Source organism: Callospermophilus lateralis, chromosome 7 (assembly GCF_048772815.1).
Source record: "Callospermophilus lateralis isolate mCalLat2 chromosome 7, mCalLat2.hap1, whole genome shotgun sequence".
NCBI lineage: Eukaryota > Metazoa > Chordata > Mammalia > Rodentia > Sciuridae > Callospermophilus > Callospermophilus lateralis.
In genome coordinates, this window is record NC_135311.1 from 131,101,416 (window position 1) to 131,127,668 (window position 26,253).

Consider the following 26,253-nt stretch of genomic DNA (forward strand, 5'->3'; position numbering starts at 1 on the left):
CTCGTGGCGCCCCATAAGTCTTCACAGCAGCAGTATTAGGAGAGGCGGTGTTGGGAAACACACCATGCTTTAGAAAGGCGCCCAGGGAGTGAGAGCACTGCCCATCTCCTGTCCCACAGCTCACGGCACTTGTGCCCTCGGCGGGGGAGCGCTAGCTCTTCCCCGAAGCTTGCTTCAGGTGTACTCCCGTGCACACAGGACCTGAGAGGCCTGGCTGAGTTTCAGTTGGGAGAATGAAGCATTTTGACTCTCTCTGTGCCTCTTGCCACTCCCTGATTCTTCGCCTAGTTTCTCCCCTGACCCGGCTATGTTACCTGCCACTCATATCTGGGTTACAGGCAGGGTGACCCTAGCCTGCAGCCTGCCCTGCTCTCCACAGAACCAGCTGGGAGCTGACGCATCTGCAGCTGCCAGGTCTGCCGAGTTGTTGGAGAGCCCTTGGGGGCTCTGCACTGGAAGGGGGTGACACCCTGTGCAGTGTCTCCTCTAGGCTGCAGGCTCAGGAGGGCCAGGCCACTGTGGGACTCTCTGGGGCTTAGAACTCCCCCAAGCAAGCAGCAACTGCAAGAATGGGTTTTGGAACGAGTTTTTGTTATTCACAACAATTACTTAGTGCTTCTTTTCCTTCCACAGAGTGATCAGCAGCTGGACTGTGCCTTGGATCTCATGAGGCGCCTGCCTCCACAGCAGATCGAGAAGAACCTCAGTGACCTGATCGACCTGGTACGTGCCTTCTTCATGTGGTTTCATTTGAGGCTGTTGCTCGTAATTGCCTGCTTTTGTGTAACTTTTTCTGTGTGGAATTCAAAACACAGGAAACCCGTTCTCTCCCAAGCCAGACAGCACCACTGGGCTCCCAGATTCTTCCGGAGAAGATGAGTTTCATATGGTGGTCTTCCTTTGAGACCATCTGTTGATAAAGCCCATGATAAGCATTCTCAGGTTGATTACGGCCTGACCCCTCCCCCAGCTGCCTTGTCTTACGTTTCTAGAAATTAGACACCCTGAGGAAGAGGCTGCAGGCCCAGCGAGGCGTCTGCCTTTTTGAGTATCTCCAGCCAGTGCCTGACCAGCATCTGCCCTGTAGGGTCCTACAGCAGCCTCACTCTTGTGAAAGAGCTCAGCACGTCTGTGTCTCAGATATTCAGTTCATCCTTGCAGCTCATTGAATACTCCAGTAATTGGTCTCAAGATGATGCCTCTGAATAACTGGTACTGTGACATGAGCTGAAAAGTCAGGGATGTTAGAAAACATCTGTAAGGAAGAATTGAAGAGAAATAAAATGAGATTGAGTCTCAGGAGGCCAAACGACCCTCCTAGACCACTCAGCCCTTGGCCCTGGCTCTCACAGGTCTGGAAGCCAAGTGTGTTCTCTTCCCCTGGTGCCCTGGGTCTTTCTGGGTGTGATCCCCAGCAGCCAAACAAGGCTCATCAGCAAGATCTTCTAAAATAGGGGATCAAAAACTCGTTCTTCTGATGTGGTGCTTTATTTAATTCCAGTGCATGGATTCAGAACAGTCTGGGTAGGAGACTGTGCCCTTCACAGGCAGCACTACAGTCTGGAAGTTGTCCACGATGCTACTAATGTAAACTTATGGGCACATGAATTCCCAGTGAGAGGCAGGCATGCGACCGAGAGGAGCCACGGAAAGACCTGTGAGCTTGCCGTAGTTCACATGTAGATGGGCTTTGGGAGATCAGGAGGAGGAAGGTCCTGAGATTGTGGCCCTGTGGTATAGAAGTGACAGTCCCGGGTTAGACAGATGCACATTTTAGAGGAGCATTGAAGGATGGAAGATTGAATTGTGATGCAAATGAATCACTATAAGCCCAGGGCCAGACCAAGAACCAGCAGGGGAGGAAGTCACTGAAATGGACATGCTGTAGGGAAAGGGTGGCAGAGTCTGGGGACAGGCCTCACCTAGGAGAGCGCTTGTGCCCTTTTGGAAGCATGATCTTCTCACCTGTTGCTCATTTTCAGGTTTTCTGGAGCCATGCATTTGGATCGGTATGCAAGATACCCTGATTTGTAAATGTTGGCGTAAGCACTGGGTGGGCTGGGTCTGATGTGTAAAGCCCTGAGCCTACCAAGTGGATGGACTTTGAGAAATAACGTAAAGGTGGTGGGTAGTGTCCTTGGAAGGTAGGAGGGGGACTTGATGTAGTGTAATTGTCCCATCCACCCACTTCTGAACTTGGTGTGCAGTGAGTGCTTTGTGCTAAGCTACTCTCCTGGCCTCCAGGGCCCCAGGATCCCATAAAGCAGCACTGCAGCGCAGGTCTGGGAAGCATTGCATGTCTTCCCTTTCTGGTCAGGAATCTGGCTGCCTGTGTAGAAGAGGTGGCTCTGAAGTAAAGATGTGCTCAGTCTCTGCTCGGCTTGCCTGCTGAGGCCTCTTTTCCTGTTAAACTCGAGTGAGTGTGTGCTTGGCTGAGTCTCTGTTCAGTTATCCCTGTTTCAGAAATAAACTAAACATAAGGCCCAAGGAAGGATAAACGCATTTTTCCCCCTCAAACACTTGGTGTCGAATGGGCTGCTTTGTTCTGTGGGCAGCTGAAGCTTTGTACTTTCTTCAGGATTCATCACTCCATCTCCTTGAGATTTGTGTCCATCTGCTTTTATGGCAGTTTTCTTGGGCTCACAGCATTGACAGGAGAAAAGGAGAGAATCAGAAACAGTTTTGCACCAAATACTGGATAGGAGAACTCAGCCTGTGAATCAGTGTGCAGGTGGTGCAGGCTGGTGCAGGCTGGTGCTCGGGTGCCGGTTGAAGTTCCCAGCTGCATTTGAAATGGATGCATGACTACAGTCTGTGGCATTCTGTAGGATGCTGTCAGAGCACACCGCTTTTCTCTTTTCAGCTCTCCAGAATGTATACCCCAGAGTACACATTTGTTGAATACATACCATTACAGTTTGGATCTAAAATGTCTCCCAGGGACACGTGTGTTAAAGGCTTGGTCCCCAGCCTATGGTGCTGTTGAGAGAGGTGGTGGTACCTTTAAGAGGTGAGGCCTGGTGGGAGGAAGTGAGGTCACTGGGGGCATGCCCTGGAAGGGGATATTGGGAACCTGGCTCCTTCTCTGAGCTTCGCAGCCACCATGGAGTGAGCATCCTTGCTCTACCATGCTGCACTCCCCACCGTGAGATATTCTGCTTTTCCACAGGCCCAGAAGTAGCAGGGCTAAAACCCCATGAAACGAATCCTCTGAAACTGTGAGCCTAAAGGAACATTTCCTCTCTCAAGGTTGATTATCTCAGGTGTTTTGTCATAGTACAGAAAACTGACGTACCTTCTGTGTGCCCTCTGCCTGGTACTTCTTTTTGTGTTCTTAGCCCATCGGATTTTCCCAATACCCATCCACCTTTTTTTAGATGATTTAAATTCTAAGAAGGAGTTGAGAGGCCCTGCAGCCCCCGGAGCCCTGTCTCTGCTGCCTGGATGGCTCTCTGCTCGGCTGCTCTGGGGAGTCACATTCACAGCAGCACATTGAAGATGGTGCCTCGTGGTGTGTCAGTTTTATCTGTTTGAAGAGAAGGTGTTAGGTAATTTAATTCACTAGTAATCTGAGGTGCTAGAATATAGGTAGGAATGTTCTGAGAATTTTTCCTTTTTTCTTTTTTGTACCAGGGTTTGAACTCAGGGGCACTTAACCACTCAGCCACATCCCCAGCCCTTTTTTGTATTCTCTTTAGAGACAGGGTTCACTGAGTTGCTTAGGGACTTGCTAAGTTGCTGAGACTGGCTTTGAACTCCCAATCCTCCTGCCTCAGCCTCCCACGCTGTTGAGATTACAGATGTGCACCTCTGTGCCCAGCCTGAGGAATAATTTTAAATTCACATAATAGAAAAACAAAAATTAGGGACATAGAGGAAGTTTCCTTCTTCGAGCCAGGCCATTCACTGCCCGGGTAGCTTCTGGGCGGCTTGAAAGGCACAGGCTTCACCTGGCTGGAAGCAGCCTGGGGGCCATCTCCCTCTTCAGGTTGAGCGGGAGGCCAAGGGAGATCCTGTTGTGGAATGGGTTGGGGAATTGGGACTCATTAACTTTTTAATTGAAGTATGATGTGTGTCAAAATGGAAATGGAGCATGGCCGCTCAACAAATTAGGACCTGGTAGAGCACGCCTCATTAAGACCACTGACATGCTGCGAGAGCCATCTGATTGATGGTGGCCATCGGGCCTGGCTGCAGCTGGCCGGTGCTGAGGGCCATGGGGCGGCCTCCCGTCAGACCCTGAGACAGACCTGGAAGCGCTTCCATGGCTTCCTTTTCTCGTTGCTGTTTTTCTGCTGTGACGCTCAGGAGAGCAGTTTTCCTTTCCTCCATAAGTTGACCCGGGCCGAGTGTCCTGTGGTGGCTCTGAGTTCACACACAGTCTTAGTCTCTTCCCACAAAAGCTGTGGTTTCGGAAAACCACTGTGGAGCCTGCGTCTCGGCGTCCAGCCTGGGTTTCCCAAGAGGCTGTGGCCTCGCCCCGCGGGCATCGGGCCACTCCTCCAGGGCTCACCTGCCTGGGTAGAAGAGGAAGCGTTGTTTTTAAGAAACATTTCCAGTTTTCAGACTGACAGGAATGTTAGGATTTGCCAGCCTTCCCCCTTATGGGAGTGGCCTCGCTTAGATGTCAGAGCCAGGGAACCGCAGGGGACTGAGGCAGTTCACCCTTGCCCTGTTAGAGAGCGGCGTTAGCGAGCACTGTGGTGCGTGCTTGGCAGCCGGGCCAGGCTGCCCGGTTCCCCATGCCAGGGCAGCTTGCTTTTTTCTTTCCGGCATCAGAGCTTTTGCCGTCTTGGGATTCTGATGCGTGTTCTGATTGGTGCGGGAATGACCGTCCTTTCCCGATGGCCAGATGTCGTTTTATTACATGTTCATCCCACTGTGCTGGCGGGAGCCTGGCTGCACTTGCTGTTAAGCTGTTTCAGAAATACCCACTGGTCCTGCTGGGCCGAGAACCGGGTGATGTGAAGGTGCTCCCTTGGCTCCCTGAACTCTGACTGCTGTGGCCTCCCTCTGCACACTGGCAGCCAGAGTCAGGACATCTTGGCTGGGGTGTATTTTGAGCCCTGAGCTGAGGAAGGAGTTTGTTCCTACAGATCGGCACCTAGCGGGCCATCCTTTGCCTTTTTAAGAGCAGATCAAAAATAACCATAAATCCGTTTAACCAGGCAAGGTCTGCTTGGGAAGGTTGGTCACTTCAGTTTTTGATTCCTTCTCTTCCTTCCCATCATTCCCTGAAAGCTTGCCTCTTAGGTTTCTCCGGGCTTTCCTCCAGCAGAGGGAAGACCTCAGAGCTCGGAAAGCTGCCACTCCTCCCCGGCCAGGCCGTGGGTGCAGGTGGAGGAGGCGTCTTGATGCTTCACCAGGGAGTTGACCACTTGATCGGTGTTGGTTTCAGCGTATCTCCTTTAGCAACAAGATGGGCCTCCAGAAATAGAAAGGGCCAGCTGGGCACAGGGGTTCACCCCACCAGCCTCAGCAGTACCTGAGTTTTGAACAGCTCACAGAAAGTGTCCCCTCTAGTCCATGTAGCATGACGTGTGTGGAGAGCACAATGTGACAGTAGGCTGGAGCACAGGTGCACTACACCCCAGACCTCAGCCTTTTTTTTTATTATTTTGAGACAGGATCTCACTAAGCTGCCCTCAAACTTATGTTCCTCCTGCCACAGCCTCCCAAGATGCTGGAATTATGTGGATGCCTACCATGGGGTCTGGCTGAATGTAATTGTATTTCTAATGGACCAAAGAATTAACTATTAAATGAACATGAAGGAACCAGAGAGAAAAATATAATTTTAATATTGACCTGGGGGAGCCCTTTATATAAGGCATACATGCTAATGCCAAAATGATAGCTTTGACTACATGCAATTTTTAAAACATTCTTTACTTTGAAAATATTTTGCATCTTTGGCAAAGAACTTCTCTTTTGAAATGGTCAGAACACCATCTGAGGTCAGTTCTCTGTCTCTGTCCACAAAAGAAGCAGAGCAGTAGCAGCTTGGCCAGGGGAGCCAGGCCTGGGGCCCTCCTAGCCTTAATCCCCTGGGAGGGATTTTTAAAAAGAGGAACACAAAGAGCTGGTCGCCAGGGGAGAAACCTGGACATCTAGTACCCGGAGCCTCACCTGCAGCCATGGTCAGAGTGCAGGATGAGGCCGGCAGCGGCTGGGGAAGCGACTCAGGGTACCGCCCTCCTGCCACAGGGTTCTGCTTCCTCCTGGACTGTGGCCTGCAGTTTCCTGGCTTTCTGATGAAAGGGGTCCCCTCCCCTTGACGTTGAGTCTCCTGAGGGATAAGGATAGTGAGTGGCACTGACTCTCAACATCTAGGAGCTTCATATTGGCTTACTAAGTGTCTGAGAAGTCCTGCAATTAGAGAAAGGGAGGGAGGGAGAAAGGAGAAGAACCCATTTCCCTTTAGCTCAGCACTTCTCCAGCTCACGCTCTTGGAAGCCCTTTGGCAAGTGTTGGTTTCCTGGGAGGGTCTGTAACCTGCACTTCTGGTAAAGTAGATTCTGGGCCCTTTTTGACAATGGTCCTAATGTGATGTTAGCTGAATGTTTTGTTTTCATAACTCTTGGGAAAATGGGGAGAAAAACTTGGCTTCCTTGGGTTTTTCTTTTCTTTTCTTTTCTTTTTTTTTTCCTTTCCTTGCAAACAGAGAACTGCTTTGAAACCCTCTATCCTGGTGCCTTGGATCTGGCTTCCTCAGCAGGAAGGAGAAAGGCAGGTGGAGAGCAGACAGGCCCTGTGTCCGATAAAATAATGCTGTGGCATGTCGAATGGAAGGTCCAGAATCACGGGCAGTACCCTTGGGTCTGCCACTAACTTATTTGTGCTGGCAGATCTCTGGGTTCGTTCTCCTCTGTGAAGTGAGGACCTAATGGTCTCTCATCGTCTCAGATTCTGAGTTCCATGGCCTGGAACTAGAGCATCACCATATGCACCTTTCTGTGAGACTAATACTTGCAGGATCCCCTTTGCTGGCAGAAGAGGCAAGCCTGTTGATCTCTCTCAGGTCTGTGACCACATAACCGCCCCTTGTGGTGAAGGAACACAGGGAGCAGAGCCGGTGGGCCTTCAGCAGCCATAGCCAGTACACCGTGTGCACATCCCACTCGGCCTCCACGCCTGCTGACGCAGGAAGACCAAGGCTGACTGGGACTCACTGCTGGTGCAGCACCTTCCAGCTTGAGACCCTGGGCGCGTCACATCACCCCAAGTTTACTCCATCTGAAAGATGGGGTAATAAAACTGAATCCAGGGGGTCGTGGCTTGGGAGTGCACATCGAGTGCCAACAGGTGCACAGCAGACAGGTGCTCGGTGCTGCCAGCTCATCTCTCCTGGCTTCCTAGGACCCTTGGCTCACCCGTTCCCTGTTCCCCGGCCTTGGGAGTATCTGATAACCCAGTGTGAGATGGTGAGGATTCAGTGTATTTGACCTGTAAGGGACACTACAAGGACTTTCAGTGAGGCCTGGTAGACGGTCGTGAAAGCTGTCCGCCCTCACTTTCCCTTAAGTGCCAAGTCAGAGATCCCCCGAGTGGGAAGCTGCCCCAGCCTCAGAGGTCAGAGGTCAGCGTGGAGGCTGCAGCCTGCTGGTTTTCGTTGTGCAGAGATCATGAGGTCACACTGCGCCTGGTGGCCTGGGTCTTTTCCCTGCTCTTCCTTGGTAGGTACTTTCCCCCAGGGAACTTGTCCAGCTTAGCAGCTCTCGGGATGCGCTGGGGCAGGGCAGCTCAGAGTAAGTGGGTGGATGGACGGACAGGTGGCAAGGGGTCAGGCCGATCTCAGAGTCCAAGGACGAGCTAGCTGACACTGTGGCCTCACAGGTCATTTGCCTTCCCACCTTCCCCCCAGCCCCTGTAGGTACCAGGCCACCTGTGAGGTCAAGACCTACAGGATGCCTCCTGCCACATCCAGGCCCGCCTCCCGCTTCCCAGCCTTCTGCAGCCTTCCCTCCCCCCTTTCCAGGGCTGCTAATCTCTTGCCCCGTTATGTCTTCCACATCTCTCCCTCTTGAACCCGTATCACTGATCTCCCCACCCCACCTCCTGCTGCCAGTGTTACCCCCTCCCCTAGCTGGAGAATCCCCAAGTCCAGTTCTGAGGATCTCTCACAGTTGCCCAGCGATGCTCCATTGGTAGCTCCCCCCCATCCCCCGTCTCTCTGTTTCCCACGCAGGTCATTTGAGCAGCTCATCCGCGAACATGGATGTGGAACATACCTGTAGGGGCCGCTGGCCAAGGAGGGGACCCAGACTCGACTCAGGGTGCCCATTTGTTTTGCACACACCCTGGGAACAGATGGGCTACCTAATGGTTGCCCTCCACACACTCCACTCCTGAATTTGCTAGCTAATGACGCCTGCTGGGCATGCTGGGCATCAGGCTAGGCTGCCAGTCTGAGCCTGGGTGTCTGAGGTGTCCACTTAGGAGCACTGGGTGTGAGATGGTTGGCTGCCTTGACACTGATGGCCAGTCGAGCCCGCTCTTGTCTTCACCATGTCTTAACCTGGTGGCCTCTGAACCTGATGCTGACCTCAGGAACCAGAGGTTGTGGACATAAAGCTGCTGGCGCAGCACTTGGCTTGTAGTAGCCGGAGTTTCTGAGGTCACCTCAGATCTGCCCAACACGCCCTGCTGGTCTGCTGGTTTTCCACTAGCAGACTGCTGTCTGCCAGGTCCTGTTCCAGACCCTTTACATATTAGCTTATTTAAACCACATACCAGGGCTGGGGACGTAGCTCAGTGGTTGAGTGCTTGCCTAGCATGTGAAAAGTGCCCTGCTTCATCCCCACTCTGGCGGGAGTGCGGGATTAAATGACTAACCGCACACCACAAGGTCAGTCTTCATTTCACAGTTGAGGAAGCAGAGGCTTGTTTCATGGTTGGTCACAGCCTCATAGATAATTGCTAAGTAGTGGAGTCGGGGTCCCCCAGCCGGGCGACTCTGAAGCCTGTCCTTCTCCGGCCTCCCCCATCTGGCCCACAGCCCCTCCAGGAATAGCTTTCTCCTTGGTCGGCAGGTCACCAGCAGACTGCTGACTTGGAACGCGGGTGTCTTCACAATAATTAGTACCAGCAAGAAGTTATTTAGTCTTTGTAGGACGTAGCTTCCCCTTTCCCCGCTGCAGGGTGTCCTGTTCTGCCTTCCATCATTAAAGATGAAGTGCTAATGGAGATGAAGGCGTCTGTGGTAATGACATGGGACCCCGCATCCAGGTGCCACTCCCTGGTAACCCGTGGGGGTGGGGGCCCACCCAGAGGCTCTGCATTGCATGTGGAAAGGAGTCTGGGAGTTCAGAGGCACCGGGTGAAGGGTGTCTGCCCCGTGAGTGCACCCTCCTCCTTTTTTGGGTCACTAGTCCCCATCAAGCCTGACACTTTCTTCACTAACCAGGCGGTTTGCCGTTGCCCCTTTCCACCTCTGTTGCTACCTTTCTGGGCCTGTTGAGCTCACAATTAAGGCTCATGAGAGAGCCTGTCAATCACCACACACACATCCTGCCTCAGAGGCCTCAAGGAGGCCAGAGTGGCCCCCATGGCAGGGGCTGTTCAGCCCTGGCACCCCTGGAATTGGTCTCTTTCCACATGTTTACTGGCCGCATTTTGGATGCCTCCCGAGCAGCTCTCAACCCAGGCCACCAGGACCTGTGGCCCGTTGCCATTTTTGTAACTGAAGGCTTCAGGTTCAGGTAGTATTGGTGGGAGTTTTGTCCTGTGGGGGTTCTGCGTGAGGATCTGACAGCAGGCCGCTCCCAGGAGAGGTCCTGAGCCAAGAACAGAGGAGGTTTGTCCACAGTCTCCTTCTCCCCTCTTTCTGGAATCTGTCCGACACCTAATTACTGTGGACTAGAAGCTGAAATCACACTCCTGGTTCAAAACAAAACCCCTTAGGAGCCTTGCCCCAGGCTGGAAACGAGGACCCTTCGTCAGTGGATTCCCCCTCTTTCTGACTGTGGGTACAAGCCGCAGGGAGGCGACTCGGGCGGATGTGTTACTGTGGCCTCTTGCTCTTTCACCCACGTTTTTATACCTGCTGCACCAGCCTTCCTGGGTGCTTCCATACCACTTGTGCCAGGGGCAGCCATCTTTCCAAACTGAGTCGCTCAGAGGGCTTGGTGTAGGGCCCCAAAGGACTGGCTCCTGAGCCCCCTTGGAAGATGGTAACGCTTGTCCACGTCCCTGACCCCAACACACTGCCTGGCCACATGCCAACCTCAAACCAGTCGCCCCACACTTTGGGAGGAGGGGTCTCTGCGCTGAGCTTCCCAGGCTGTTTGAGGACCTGGATGCCTCGCGTAGCTGGGCTGTGGCTCTGGAGACCCCTGCTCCCAGGTGGCAGTACATGAGGAGGCGGTGGTAGACAGTCGTGAGTTGGCTGGGCCCTGGGCTGGGTCCTTATCTGCAGAATGGAAGGATGCAGGCCTTCCTTGTTCCCAGAGGGGCCATTGTGAGCCCTGAAGGAAGCTGCCCTGGCGCAGCAGTGCTGCCTCCTGTGGTGGGGACAGAGGTGCTGGGAGCTTGGCTGGCAGGTTTGTGTGAGAGGGGCGGGGGGTGGGGGGCGTTGGGGGGAGCCCGCGGGGCAGCACTAGCAACGTGTCTGTTCGGCTGGCCTTAGAGGCCCTCTTGAGCTGCTGGTGCACCCGCCATTGGCTTTGATCTCCCTGGGCCTAGGCCTCTCTGGCTCTGCCTACGGTTGCCCTCCCAGTGCCTGTCGCCACCTCTGCAGCTCTGTGCAAGGAGGTGCTGTCTGGAGGGACTGAAGCCCTTGATTTGCCCTCTTTTCCAAACTTCTAGATTCAGACAGAGGACAAAGGTGGAGGGTGCAGGCCTTTGTTCCCAATCCTGTTGCCTCTGTAATCTAAGATTTGGTTACCCCTTTCATATCTGGGGGGTGGGGGCATGTGGTGCACAGGGTGCTTTCAAGAATAGAGCTAAATTAACCATTTTAAAGAGAGTGCACCTGGGATTTCACTGAATGTGGTCACATCCCAGAAAGAAAAAGATCATAAGGGTGTGTCAGCTACTTGGGGAAAACCACTGCTTCCATTTCTGCCAGCTGGGGGACAGACAGGGGAGATGTCCCCTCAGGACTTGCCAAGCAGGGGGAGAGAGAATTTTTGTGTGCCATTACAGATCATCTGCCCTGTGTGGGATATTTAAGACTCACTGGAAATAACTTGTGGGAATGGCCCGTAGCACACAGCACAAAGTCCCGCGCGCAGATGTGTGAGGCTGGTTGGTCTCCCCGAGTTCCTTGTCTGCCTCTAGACGTCACAGAGCTCTCCTGCTTCCTGAGCGATCACCTGGGCTGCTGGAAGGTGGCAGGGCGAGGACTCGTGCCCCGTTCTTGGCAGGAGTGCCCAGCAGAGCCTGACTTGTGGACTGCTGTTGGTTTCCACATTCTTTCCGTTCTGGATTTGCCCACGCTCCACGGGTTTGCAAATCTTTCCCCAATTAAAAGGCCTCCCAGCTGTGTGTGCAGGGCGCTTCTGCCTCCCGTCTCTGCCCTTCTGTGTTTGTGTTTAAAATTCCATCTTTCCAGCATGTTTACCACTCAGCAAGTCTCCTTGAAAACCCCCACTTTTGTTTGGAGCAGTTTTTTCCCTTTGGTTTTTATTCTGCTTATGTGTGGGAAATTTAAGTTTGGGAATTCATCTCGTTGCTGCATTGTGAGGTGGCTGGGGTGCTCCGTGTGTCCCTGCTGTCTCAGCTGGCATTGAGGAGCCTGGAAATGGATCATGGACATGGAACCAGACTAGCATTTTGGCAGATGAGCAAGAGAGCTTACCCTTTAGTTCGTGGGCAGCGGCAGAAGGGATCTGTTAGGAAGGAGTCGCTAGGAACAGGTGAGAATCGGGGTGAGCAGCAGGAGGCCACCGTGCCCCAAGGTGAGGAAGGTCCTGATCTCATCACCGAAGCCAGGGTTCACCTGCAGTGCACACACAGCTGCCTTGCCCCCTGCTTGTGGAGTCTGCTCAGGCAGGGTCTGCCCGGCTTCGGTTCAGGAACTTCATGGAACCTCTTGCTCTTGGAAACCAAAGGAACCGTGTGTGGCTTCAGCTGAGGAGCGGCTGGCAAATACTCCTTTTGGTTGGGTTCTGTCTCTGGTTGGTGAGGAACATGGAGAGAGCATCCATTTTCCAGGGACTAGGGGGAAGGCAGCATTTCCTCCCCAGAGCTGCCAGTGAGCCACCATCTTCCAGGTGGGCAGGCACCGGCCCTGGGTGGGGAGGGCCTGGGTCCCCTTGAATACATCTGGGTTTGGAAACAGGTTAAAAATATGTGGGGAGAGCATGGCACACTGCTTGCCTTCCCTGGTGTTGAGCCAGGCCCCGAGCCTCTGTCCATAGGGGCTGGAGCTGGACTGTCTGGCAGGAGCCCAGGGCTTCTGGTGGCTCCCTCCTACCCGAAAAGCCGAAATGCTGACTGCCAATGACTGGGTGCACCAGAGGCATCCTGGAATTGATAAAGACTTGTGCTGTGGGCAGGAGGAAGACCAGGCCTCCCTTTAGAAAGAAGAATTGACAGTGGGGACTTGGGGCCAGGGGCTGGGCAGCAGGTCTGTCCTGGAGAAGAGGGAAGGGGGTGTGGATTTGTGTACCAACCTCGAAACTTTCCAAGAGGGTTTTTTACTGATGTTCGGAAGCTTAGGTGGTCACAAGCCTCCCCTCCTTCCCCACCCTGGGAACAGTTCCCTGCAGTGCTAGTGCCCGTGTCCCACTGCTGGGAGCAGAGGGCAGTCAGCCCAGACCTCAGCGCCGTGTGGGGTAGAGCTTTCATTTTAGGAAGAGGATCATAAACTTCTGATCAGCTCTTAAAGCCACATCCTGGGGGATTGAGAATGATAATAAGTAAATTGTCTAAATCTTGACCATGATTTGTGGGATCCCAAATTGAAGTGCTGATCACCTCAGTTAGTGGACCCTTCTTTTCAAACAACCCTAGGTCTGGTCAGGATCTCAGAAAGGTGTGGGCCTGGCTTCCTCCCTCTTCCTGCCAGCCTGCGCCACCACTGTGTGCTCACAGCCCACGGCGCACCCCTCTCCCTCCGCTTCAGAGAACCTAAAACCCATCTTGCTCTGTGCGTTTCATACACCAGGAAATTGGGGGGCTGGGGCTTGTCCAGTGTTGTGAGGTTTCCTGGCAGAGCCAGCCTCTGGTGTCTCAGCCACAGGTAAGACAGAGACTTCCTGTGACACCACTTTACTTCCATGCTGCAGTCCTGGGTCATCAGGGTGAACAGTCAGGTGGCTGCAACTGAAAGTGAAGAGGAAGATGACCCTGCCTGGCCACTTCCACTATCGCAGAGCTGGCCACATGGCACACTGCCACCTTACCTGCGTGAGCTCAGTTCCCCGCATAGCCCTGTGCTCTCGGGTCTGGGCTGGCCTACCTGGAACAGCCTTCTCTCTTGACTTACCCTCCCCGTAAAATACCAGCTCTATGAAGATAAAATTCATGTGCCGTCGAACACAGTTTGAGGGGCACAGTCAGTGGGGTCATGGTGTCTCCGCAGGTCGTGGCTGTTCAGGTTCCCCCTGCCCTTCTTGACTGGCAGGTGCTCCTCCCGCACCCTGTGCCCCATGGGCATGCTCTGTGGCTGCACTGCTGTAGCGCAGCTTGGGTGTGAGCTTCCAGGACGACCCCTGCACCTGCGCCGCCTCCAGAGCAGCTCCCCGGGCGGGGACCGTGTCCACCCCCACACCCAGCACCTTCCTCCTCTCTCTCCGGAGCACTCGTGATTGTTGATACTCCACTGTGTCCCTCTTTCACCTTAGACTGGGAGCTCTTTGGGGGGGGTGGGGACACTGACTTTATTTTTAATCCCTAGTAAATGTAAGCGAAATTCTTTCTTGAGCTACAAATTTGGGTTTTACTTCCTAATGAGCCAGAGTGAAGACACAGAGGAGCCCTTGATGCTAGAGGTAGGGACACATGACTTGCCCCTGAGTGGAGTTGACTGCATCCCCAGCAGGAAGAATTATGGATGTTTTCTTTGTCTGATAACCGCAGATGAGCCACAGATAATCTTAGGGAAAGGACAAGACCCAGGAAGACACCTTCCGGGGGGGAATCCAGCGTGGGATGTTGTGTCCAGCTGCACAGTTCTGTGCTGAGGCGGGAGGACAGCCACCCACCTGTTCCCTGCTTGCCTCTGTGCCTACTTCCACAGGCTTGGGCACAGATGCACACACAGTTCTGCTGGGAAGGAAGCAGAGATCTTGCTAGAATGTGGAAGGCTACAGTCCCTGCCTGCCTGCCTGCTTGCTGTGGGTGGCTGCAGGCAGTCCCCAGCACTGTCAGACCACCTACGTCCTCTTTAGGAACTCAAAGGTGCTTGGGTATCGTGCTCTGTCCTCAGACACCATCCGTAGTTCTTAGTCAAAAGGCACAGGCAGCTTAGAAAGGCCCATGGCTTCTTCCCCCCTCAGGCGGCGACCTGCCCCTGCCCAGGAAATAGTTAACTTAATTGTGCTCCAATTCCTGGGCTGTCCCCGGGGAAGCCGAGGTCTGACCGTGGACAGCAGGAGCTTCACGGGCACCACTCCAGTACACGGATTTTAATTTCTCCTTTCAGTCTGTGTTTCCTCTGTTCTGCCCACTCTTGACCCTTCCTTCAGAAAGCTGTTCTGACCTCTTATTCCAGTCTTGAGTGTGAATGGCTGGAACTGAGCCCAGGGGTTTGGCCTGTTTATTTAATTTATCTCAGGGATGGTTTGGGGTACCCGCCTGAGAAAAGTGGAGGGGGCTTGATTATTTCTTGAGAAAGTTCTTGGTTGTTAATGCCTCGTGAAAAACTCATTTCTAAGTAGAGTAAAAGATTTGTTGGCCAAAAACGATTTCCCGGTGTTGGCTCTGTTGGCCAGCTTTATTTGTGTGGGACCCTCAGTCACAGAACCCCAGCCAACGACTATGCCCCACAGGAGCAAGATGGCCCTGCCAGGTGTGCTGCGAGGCCACCTCAGAGCCAGGCTCAAGACGCGTGCACTTGCTGATTTCTCTGAGGTGGGGGAATTGCCTTTTACACTTAACACGATTCTAAGTAATGGTGTGTCTCACAAGTCACAGTCTTCAAATGAAGAGTAGGGCCTGAACTTGATACTCACAGACAAGCATCCCCAGAGCCCTGGGGCACCCCTGCTGCATGGCCCAGGTGCACCCCGGGGGCCAGGGGCCCGTTTCTTGCCAGGTTCTGCTCAGTGGTGGGTATATGCCCCTGCCCACATCCTGGAGAGCCCAGCCCTGCTTCCTACAGCCCCTGGCTTGCTCCAGTCTGCTCTAGTTGTACTCCCCACAGAGGCAGCTCTGGTCTTCAAAGTCCCGAAGTACCATCCCACCCCACATTCATTCCCGTTTTCTCTGGTCCTCTGAGCCCAGCTGGGGTGGGAGCCCCTTGCCTTGTGGGCCCAGAGGGTCCCGCACTTTGGAAGAGCTGGGTGGAGTTCAGAGTCAAGGTCCTGGTCCTCACCACCTGGGGAGAGCTGGGCTGGCATCCACCCTGCTGGGAGCCATCACCCGCAGCTGATTCCACCTGCAGCACCTGCCCGTGTGGCTGTTATCCCAGGTGATGGGCTTCTGTGCCTGGGACCCCCGCTGACTCAGGCCCCCCACTTCCTGGATCACTTGGCATATCTGCTTCCCAACCCAGGCAAGTCTTGACCTCTGGGTCCACAGACAGGCCAGGGTGGCCAGGCCTGCAGGCCCTTTCCCAGCAGCTTTGGGGGAAATTGGTCACAACCTCCGGGACAGTTCACAGGAACACTCATTCTGTGGCAGCATTTCTGCCTCAGACTCAGGTGCTTGTAACCAGCCCGAGTCTCCTTCCCACTGAGCAGTGGCACGGGCGTCTCCTACCCACCCCCGTGATGGTGCCCACGAGCCGGCTGGTGAGGGGCACCCCACGTCCTCTACCCCTGGGTGGGAGCAGCCGGACTGTGGCATCGCTGGGAGGCCGAGCCCAGCGGCCGGCCGCTCTGCCCTGTGTTCCCTTCCTCCTCCAGCTCCCACTGCAGGGTGCTGCACACTCTCCCGCACGGAGGGCCACTCCTGCGCAGAGATGGCGGGCCCCTCCTCCTGGAGCACCCCTTATTAACCCCTGCCACCTCCTAGGTCATTGGGGACATTGGTGTCCTCGGGTTCATCCCGCACTCGCCGCCCTGAGATGTCTGTTGGACCTGTGCCTGCATGTCCACCGTGTCTATGGCAGAATCCTGGGACTGAATTTGTCTTTGAGGCTGGTGTTGTGACACCCCCTCTAGTTCCTGGGATGTGGGAGGGTTACATTCCACCAGGAGGTGGCAACCGGGGTTTGGTTTTACACTGAGTGTTGTTTCTGATATTGGTGTGTGTGTCTCTAGGAACACTCTGGTGACTTTATTTTTAACACAAGGTAAGTAAGTTTGAGGACTTGGGGAAAAAAATGAGACTAAGCTGTAAACAGAGCCCTCTGCTGGCCAGCGGGAGTCCCTGCAGCCCAAAGCTAAGACAGCTGTTCACCTGCGGCCGAGGGACCCTCTGCCCATGGCTTCACCAGCGTCACTCACCTGAGCGTCACCAAGTGAATGGGGCTGTTTTCGATTCTTATCTCTCAGGTGGCACTCGACCAATGGCAGAACAATGACCATTTTTTTAAAAAACCAGGATACTGGGTGTACTTCTTAGAGACGACTCCATTGGTCGGAATATCTGTGGAGCTGAGTGGGTCTGGCTTTTGTGCCTTTTTTTTTTTTTTTTAAAGGGTTCATCTCAAGTTTCTTTTTTCTGGTTGAACAATTTTTTTCAACATTAATAACTAATGGAGAAGAGGAAGAGGCAAAGTAAAACCATATGGCAGCACAGACACAGCCTTCCTTGTGGCCGGAAGCTTCTGATTTGTATCTCCTTTCATGTGATCAGCTCTTGGGTTAGATAGTTTGTGCAAAAGAAGAATGATTTTTTTTCAATCCAGCTGGACTGCATCTCTCATGTCCTTTCCAAGCTTGGCTGGTAGCTGTGACTTTGGGTAACTTCTCTGTGGCCCTCGTTTCCCCTGCTTTACAATAGGACCTGTGTAGAGCTGTCTGCAGCCTGGAGAGAGTGGGCGCAGGGAGACTTCAGTGCGGTGCCTGGCACTCGGCTTCTGCTTCTTGTTATTGTTTTGGAGATGGGATCTCACCATTGTCCAGGCTGAATTTGAACCTGTAGCCTCAAGCCATCCTTGCGCCTACCTCCTGAGTAGCTGGGTCTACTGGTGCGTACTAGATAAATGCAGCATTCTTTTAAAAATATTTTGCAGTGCTGGGGATTGAACCCAGGCAAGTGCTCTCCCCTGAGCCACACCCCAGCTGTGCTCATTGTCAGGAAGCGTCATGGAGGCCTGCCCTCTTGCTCGCCTTTTGCCTTCTGGCTTCTTCCTCCTCAGCCCTTGCTTGCTCTATCCCCATCCCCCTGTCATTCCAAGGCCCCACCCCAGGTATCAGGAAGCTAGGTGGGCATGCCAGTGGCGAGGCTGTGATGGCCCTGCCCCCTTGGGTGTGTCCGTGATCCCTGGTGGCAGTGACATAGACCCAGCCCTGGACTTGCCCTCCAGAAAGACAGTGGGCACTGTTCTGGCCAGCATGGTGCCGCCCAGCAGCCTGGGTCAGCCTGATGCCTTTGGTGTTTCCTGACTGTTCCTTACAAAGGCCAGGAAGCAGTTCAGAGGGGCGCTTTGGAGAGCAGCCCAGCCAGAGCCCTGCACACCCAAGTGTGGACAGTCAACTTTGCTTGGACCTGTTCTTTTCAGTTAAATCACTGTAGAAACTCTGGGTCCATGACACACACTGTGATTTCTTCCGCTGTTGTGAGCCTGCCACAGTGGCGGGTGGGGTCAGCCTGGAGAAAGAGTTGTTTGTGGTGGACTAGATGACAGGGGGGTAAACTGCCATCATCTGGTTCCCAGTGATACCTCAGACCACAGGGGGATCATCCACTCCCGGGAATAAACACAGACTGAACACTGGGGCCGCATGTGGGACATCAGGGTCTGCAGAGCCTGCCTTGGCCTCTGTGACGCAGAATCAGCTGAGAATGAAACGTGAGAGGCACCGGGCAGGAGAAGAGTGCTTGCCCATGGCAGCGAGGGGAAAGCCACCGGGGAGCAAGAGGGTCCCTGCAGGCGGCCTAGTGGAGAAGTTGGAGCCTGGGCTGGGTCAGTGACACTGGGGTTCCAGAGGCAAGGGGCTAGGTCACCAGATTAGCAAATAAAATACATGTCCCATATGACATTTGAGACATCAGGTTGAAGTATTCATGTGTATCTGAAATTCAGATTTAAATTGGCCGTCCTGTGTTCTATGCATCAGACCTTAATGGGGGAGGGTCTTTAGGTGGCAGGCGCATGTGCACACCTGTATATTGAGTGAGCAGTGAGTGGGCCGGTGTTTGGCCAGAGTGGAGGGAGGGCAGATCATAGGGCAGGACTGGAAGTTGGTGCCAGGTCATGATGGTGCACCTTTGGGTGCCTGCTCTGGCACACATCTGTGGGCATACCACAGGTTCACACTTTCTCTTCCCCGCAATGATAATAGCATCGTTACTCAGAGCAGGAAAAGAAACGGGACTGGTAGCCATGGAACACCAAAACGTGGCCCAGCTTGAGCGTTTATGCTAGAAGTGATACCGTGTGGGTGGAGAAGAGCCAGCGTCCTTTTGATAGTGGGGCAGATCATAAGCCATCCGTGAGCCCCGGGCCTTTTCTGTGTACTGCCACAATCTGGGGGGGTTGTGTAAATGTCTGTTTGTCTGAGATTTGTCTGAACCTGGCTGTGGACTCTCCAAAGCCTAGGCTCAGATCTTCAGGAGTGGTTAGTCTCTGGTGTGGCTCACACTGTGTTTGACGAGTCCATAAGCCGAGCAGAGGCCAGAACCAAGGTCTATGAGTTCTCAAATCTTTGCACCATTGCTGTGGCTGTACCAGGTTAGGTATTTAAAATGCCAGAGTTGATCCACACACGGCAGCATGCACCTGTAGTCCCAGCTACTCTGGAGGCCAAGGCAGGAGGATCATCTGAGCCTGGGAGTTTGAGGCCAGCCTGGACAACATAGCAAGACCCTGTCCCTTTAAAAACAAAACAAAACCACCAGCACCTGGGCACAGTGGCACATGCCTGTAATCCCAACTGCTTAGGAGGCTGAGGCGGAGGATCATGAGTTTGATGCCAGTCTGGGCAACTCAGTGCGACTCTGTCTTTAAAACCTACACCCAGGTACGCTGGCCCCCGCCACAGCCCCCGGAGCTTCAGTGAAGGCTCCGCTCTGCTGCTTTCCCGCTGTGTCAGGCCTGAGGATGTCCAGCTAGAACTATGGGTAGAATTGGTGGTTGACATCCGTCAAAATTTTAGTTCTTTTTTAATTTTTTTAGTTGAACATGGACACAGTACCTTTGTTTTATTTATTGTTATGTGGTGCTGAGGCTGGAACCCAGGGCCTCGCATGTGCTAGGCAAGCGCTCTACCACTGAGCCACCACCCCAGCCCCAAATTCTTGACACGTAAATTTTAGTTCTTTGGTGTGCAGTCTATTAACTTAAAAATAAAGCCAGTCAGAGCTTAGGAGGCCGCGTGTGGTAGAGCTCCTCCCGCTGCCTGCCCGTCTCCCCCCTGTGCCCGTGTCACACACAGTGTGGGCCCTGGGAGCACAGCAGTGAACAAACCCGCAGTCCTTGCCCAGGTAGAAGTCGTAGCCCATGAGGGAGACCAAAAAAGACCAATAAACAAATAGTTTGAGTTCGTATAAATGTTAGGAAGACGTTGCTGAAGTACCTTTCGCGGCTTCCCTCTTGGGCAGGAATGGAATCAGACTCTTCTATGCCGGATCCCATTGTCTTGTCGGCTCAGTGGGGAGAAAGGGGAGAAAGGGGACGGCCACCTCTGGCAGAACCGGGTGAGGAAGCAGCCAGGGGTGGAGCGGAGGGGCAGCTTCTGCCACGGTTGAGGCTGGTGTTGCCATCTAAGGATGGCAGCCAGGGAGGGCAGGGTATGCCCTGTGTGCTCACCCTGGTGCCCGCCACCGTCCTGAGGACTGAATGCACTGTCTCCTGGGGACCTCTGAGTCCTCTGAGTCACCCCGTGGTTTCAGTGGGAAAGTACCTTCGGTGACTTGCCGGGGAGGGAGGCCTCTGGTAGGTGGTGGAGTCCGAGGCCTGACCTCAGGGCCTCAGCCTGATGGAGTGAGCGCAGTTCCAGGCACCAGCTGGAGCCCCAGGGGGAAGGAAGCTTGGGCTCCACCCTGCGGTGTAAATGGGGCTATTAGGTTCGGGCTGTGACATGACAGGTGGGCACCTGTGGTGGTTTCGCTGGCCCTGGGACAGAACAGCCAGCGCCCCCTCCAGACCCGCTCCTCTCAGGGAAGCTTACACTTCGTCCGCAGCCAGGATTCGCAGGCTGAAGGCCCTTAGCCGTAGCTGAACAGCAGCGGGCCTGTTGGGGTGCTGTTGTTGCCTTTGGGATATCGTCCTTCCCCTTAGAATGCAGGGGTACAGAGTGGGAGGAGCAGGGACTTTGGAGTCACGCAGCCCTGGATTTAGTTTCTGCTTCCACCCCTTACTTGTGTGGCCCTTGGGCAATTTAATGATTCTGGGCCTCAGTGCTCTAGTCCATAAAATGGGGGTGACACACACGCTTCACGGCACGAGTGTGAGATTTCAAGTATGCAGAGCACCAGCATGGTGTGTGACACGCCTGGCACCTGGAAGTGGCAGTAGGGGGATGTTGTCACCAGAGTTGACCTTGAAAGTCACGCCAATGTCACCAAGGCTGGAATCCCTGGCCTCCAGTTTTGCCAGGTAGCACTTTGCACTCTGGATTTTAATGTACCCGGGTGTGACTGGTGGCCTGAGGCCCGTTGTCTCAGGTGGCAGTAGTCGTGGCCTGTCTTCAGGGGGCAGGGCCTTCAGGAGGAGCACGGGAACCACCTGCTGTCGGCAGCTCTGCTGCTTGTCTGTGCCCCAGGGTTCCACTTTTTCACTGGGAAGGGTCCTGGGTGCAGGGTCATGGTCATTGTTACCACTGCCTGCTTAGTGACACGGTGAACCCCCACAAGCCCACCTCTGAAACGAGCCTGAAGGAAGCTGCTCTGAAAGTGCTGCCCCCCAACCCCCACCCCCAGAAACTGGGTGGAAATGGATGTTTGGGTTGGAGGGACAGCCAGCAGCCTCCGCACCAGCAAGGCCCTGGTCAGAATCGGCAGCACATGCCCTGAGGTTCCTTCCTGCCTGGCCCCGGCCATGGGGTCGTCCTCAGATGAGCCAGGTGCAACTCCGCCGCAGGAGGCCACTGCGGAGCCACCTTCCCCCAGCTAGGGCTGACTGCAGGAGCCCACTGTGGCGCTTGGCCAGGCGCCTGGAAAGTGTTGGAAACCCCACCCAGCGCGGCCATGGGAGTGCTCCAGCAGCTGGGGCTGCTCCTCTCCGCGTTCTTTGAATTCCTGTGTATTTGAAATGTTTACCTTCTTCTCAGGACTTGAGCTTGTGCTTTGCCCACCAGAGACCAATACCACGCAGCCACACTCTGCACTTCCTAGACCACCCCGGTAACCCGGTAATTAAAGCTGCGCAGGGCTTATAGAAGGAGGACTGTGTTGGAAATCACGCTCCACTGTAATTCAAGAGCAGGTTTCTTTATGGAGGAACACAGTTGGTTTCAGGCACATGTTGAAAAGAAAAAAAAAACAGGCCTGTAATTTTGGCAGGGCACCAAGGGCCAGATGTTAAACGTACTGACCACAAGATGGCTACGGTTATTGCTCTCCAACCTGAATTCGAAGTATTATTTTAACCACTGTTGCTGTCTGTTCCTTTCTTTCTGCCAGGTCCCCAGCCTATGTGAAGATCTCCTGTCTTCTGTTGACCAGCCACTGAAAATTGCCAGAGACAAGGTGGTGGGAAAGGATTACCTATTGTGTGACTACAACAGAGATGGGGACTCCTATAGGTGAGCTCACACCCAGGAGTGCCGCAGGGCTGCCATCACCACCTGCTGCCGCAGCTCAGAACCCTGTACTCCACCGGGCTGGCTGGGACCCAGCCACCCCTCTCTCTGTCTGTCTTTCTGTCCTCTTCTTTCCTCTCTTCTTCTCCCTCCCTGGCTCCGTCTGGCTCTTCATCCTCTCAACAAGCAGGTGTGTGCGGAGTGCTTCTGTGATCGCCTCACGACTCTCACAGTCTGATGGGAGAGGGGCGGTATGCAGGTGATGGGTGCCCTGAACTTGGGGTCGTGTTTAAGGGATACGCACCTCTCCCTCCTCTTCCCACCACCCCGCTCTGGGCTCTAAATAGCCAAGTTGACATTAGCCCCTGTCCTGGGAGACACAGGCAGCCTCTGGTGACTGTGTGGGTTGACCCTGTAGCCTGTCCAGAGATTGGAGGTGGCACAGAGGAAGCCATGGTCAGCTCCAGGAGGACTTGTTAAGGAAGCGATGAGCTCTAGCCTTCTTTTTGGTTTTTTCAGTGCTGGGGATTGAAACCAGGGCCTCAAAAGCACTCCATCACTGAGCCACATCTCCGCCTTTTTTAGTTTTTATTTTGAGAAAGGGGCTAAGTTGCCCAGGCTGGCCTTGAATTTGTGATCCTCCTACCTCAGCCTTCTGGTTGCCAGGATTGCAGGTGTGCACCATGCACCATGCACCACCATGCTTGGCTGATCTGGGTTTTTAAGGGGATGTGGAAGTTATTCCTAAAAGGAGGAATCCCTAACGCAGTCCCGTATCTCCATGCTCCGAGAACAGTGGAGGACACAGTGTGCTGCAGTTTTAGTAGAGACCACCTGGCCTCGGTCCTGGGACTTCAGCCTAGTGCTGTTGCTGGAGGGGGTGCCAGGGGTGTAAGTAGAAGCAGGAAGAATGACTTGCAGTCGGCCTGTGTGGGCTCCAGGCCAGCACTACTCCCCTCAGTTGTTGTCTCTGGGCTGTTTTCTCATCTATAACACAGTAATAGTTTAGTACTTGTGGGTGCAGCAGAACGAGTGTGGCATCTTTCTCTGAGCATGTCCTGTGCACCAAACACTGCTCTGAGTCTCTCTCCTGTGGCATCTGGATCCTAGTGAGGAAGCCAGTCAGCACACACACAAGTAATACAGACTCTGAAATTGCTGCCAAAGAAAGCAGAGGACAAGACGGCTGCAGAGGGAAGGCTCACCTGTAAGGAAAGAATTCAGTCACACACAGATCAGCCGAAGAGCTCTGCTGGCATTAAGGCCCTGGGTGGGGCCGGCAGAGGACCAGGAGGCAGTGAGGGTGGGAGATGAGCTCCGAGGCGTGGTGGGGCAGGCACGCAAGACCTGAGGCTTCTCGGAGAAATCAAAAGAAATAGCACACAAACTGTGGATCAGCATAGAGCTCACCATGTATTTGAAAGGTTTAATTTATACGTATTTCCTTCTTGTCTTCAGTGGAAGTAAGTCGGAGTGTCAGTTGGCCTATTTCAGGCTCCTGATGGGGAGCAGGATGCGACTGAGATGGGTGCCATAAGGTGGGCGGAGGGTGGAGAGGGTGAATGTGAAGGGTGGTGCCAGGCTTTGGGCCTGGGCAGTTGGAAAGTGGGGCCACTGTTGCTAGAAAGAAAGACAGCTCAGGCAAGAACAGGTCTGGGGACACTTCATGCTTGATGTGACCTTGGATTGAAGTGGAGATGCCAGATGGGCACACATACACGGTTGAGTTTCCCGAGAGGGGTTGGGGCTGGAGAGAAAACTGTAGATGTCCTGCGTAGAGCTGGTGACGTAGCCCTTGGCAGATAAGTTCACAGCACAGTGTTCAGGGGCAGTCCTCGGGAGCCTCCAAGGAGATGGGAGGAACAACCCTTGGAAAGAGATGTCCAGTGACCGTGGTGGGTGGTCTGAAAGGCCGGGGAGCATGTGCTCCCTGGCATCTGCTGAGCCCTGGCACCGGGCTCAGAGACTTCCTGGGAGAAGTGGTCCTTGAGCCTAGTCGTTTGATGGTTATGTTTCTTTCCACCGCGGAGTCCTGCGTAAGGTAGCGTGGGAACCCGTAAAGCATGGGGTGGTGTCCGCTCCCAGCTAGGCTCCAGCCCAGCAGCCCCTCCAGGGTGCCCCCCATGAGGCACCAGTGGGCTCTAGGGAGCTGAGCCTTCACTGAGAAGTGTGGGTATCGGGCAGAGGCTGTCTTTCCTCTCTCCCCTTCTCAGTTTGAAACTTCAAGGTCTTCTGATTTTCTCCACACATTTCCATCCTGTGTTTGATCGTTCGCTTAAATAAGATCCTTATGGTGTGGCTGCTGCCAGGAGCGCTGTTTGAAACCTGTTAGCTGAAACAAAAGGCCTTCTCGGGGGGAAATGAAAGGCCTGACTTTTGAAATCTAAGCGTTCCTGTCCATCTGTCTTTTCTCAAATGGCCTCCATTTAAGCTCTTAAATGTGTTCTGAGTGCCCCTTCCACTAAGAATATTCTGGGTAATGTTATGATTTTTCCCCCAGCTACAATTACCCTGGCTCCAGGACTGACGGCTTGAAACGCTGTCGTCTGTGAGCCGTAAGAACTGTGAGCTACAGACCTCTTGAAAATTGCAGGCCCCCGGTCTGCAAGAGGATGGGCTCTCGTGTCTCCTCACGTTGCCATAGTGGGCAGGTCTTCAGGCCCAGGGACGGTGACAGCCCTTTAACTGTGGGAACACCCAGTCATGAGGAGAGAGTCTCAGAGGAGCAGGCGGAAGTGGGAGTTCAGGCTCCCACTCAGGCTCTCGCCCCCTGTGCCTCCTGGGGGGACCAGGCCTCGTCTGCAGGCAAACAGTGGTGGCACTGACAGCTTCACCTGCACCCTTGTCTCTGAGATCTGATAAGAGGCTTTGAGAGAGGCCTCACAGTGTTCCCTGGCTGGTCCCATCCTGGGCTTCAGCCATGGGCATGCGCAGCCATGCCCAGTTTTGTTTTGTTTTTAGATGTGTGCGTGTCCCTGAACAGAACAGATAGCTGCTGTCTCTGTTGGCTGGGGGACTGTCTGCAGGGCCCTGGTACAGGGATCTGGCAGCCTTCCCTGAAGCTAATGCAGTGGTGGGTGCTGGAGCAGACATCCCCTGCCCTCTTTCTCAGAGACTCCTGCGGGCCAGGCAGGGCAAGGGCCTCAGTGACAGTGACAGTCCACATCTGGGTGGAGGGAGTGGTCCCATCTGTTTTTCAGAGGAAGAAAGTGCAATTCTTCTATTAATGCTTTTTAACGAGCATGGGGTAGAGACCAGGCATGTTCTAGGTGCTGAGAATCCAGTGGAGAACAGAACAGGAGAGGACTCCCCCTCGGAGCTGGAGCCCAAAAGTCAGCTACTAGATTTAAGCTCATTCATATGGAGATGCAGCCCCCTGGTCTCACCAGCCGCGTTTCCAGTACTTGGAAGCCTTGTGTGGCTCCTGGCTGTCTTGTCGGCCAAGGCCAATATAGAACATTCCCATCCTCACAGTGGGCTCCATCTGGTGGCAGTTTTCCAAGGATGAACCAGCAAGTTCCAGGACAGGAGCCAGCATATCCACCCAAGCTCAGGAAGGGAGAGGCGCCGTCCCTGTCCAGGCCACCTGGGTCCCGGCTCATATGTGCACATCCAGTGTGACCGTTAGCTCTTGCTGGTCGTAGGGCTGGTCCTGGAGCAGCCACGGAGTTTCCCATTGTGCAGAGTCTCCACCAGCTCTGTGAGCAGGGCGGGATCGGCAGCCCTAAGGCTCCTGCTCTGGGTGGTCAGCAGCTGCTGCCTGGAGACCCTTCTCTTATGGTGCAGCCTCTGAGAAGGCAGCGACTCTGCCTGAGGATGCTTAGTCTAGTTCTGTTTTCAGCAAGATTTGCTGACATAGCTTCCTGGCAGAGCCTCAGTTACCAGGAAGAAAGATTTGTACATAGAATTCCTTTTAACTGGGGCTCAGAGGTGATAACACCTTTCCTTCAGGCATCAGACCCTTCCCACGTCGGCAGGTGGACAGCGTGGTTCCTAGTGGCAGGAACATCATGGCATTCATGCTCAGGGCTGAGAGGCTTCTCCCCAGCTCCCTCCTGTCGCCGCCTCCTCCTCCTCCTCCTCCTCCTCCTCCCTTCACCTAATTCCATTCCTCTCAACGCCCAACCCTGTGAATGCCACCTGCAGGAACTAAGAAGTGGACCTTTTCCTTAAGCCCTCCCAGGTCTCTGTCTGACTAAATGCTTTCCTGATGGGGCAAAATACGTTCTAAGAAGTGCTGTAAGTCTTTGGACTGGGAAAAGAGAGGCTGGCTCTCATTTCATCCAGTCTTCCT

The 26,253-nt window shown here is 54.1% G+C and overlaps 1 protein-coding gene across 2 annotated transcripts in view; it reads left to right on the forward strand.

The window, feature by feature from the left end:
• Positions 1 to 26,253, forward strand: part of Capzb (capping actin protein of muscle Z-line subunit beta) — a 112,216-nt gene that overhangs the window by 52,477 nt on the left and 33,486 nt on the right. For both annotated transcript variants that reach the window (XM_076861135.2, XM_076861134.2), the window contains exons 2-3: positions 634 to 723; positions 21,841 to 21,962. In XM_076861135.2, the coding sequence (XP_076717250.1) occupies positions 634 to 723; positions 21,841 to 21,962 (212 nt within the window). The remainder of the gene's footprint in view (positions 1 to 633; positions 724 to 21,840; positions 21,963 to 26,253) is intronic.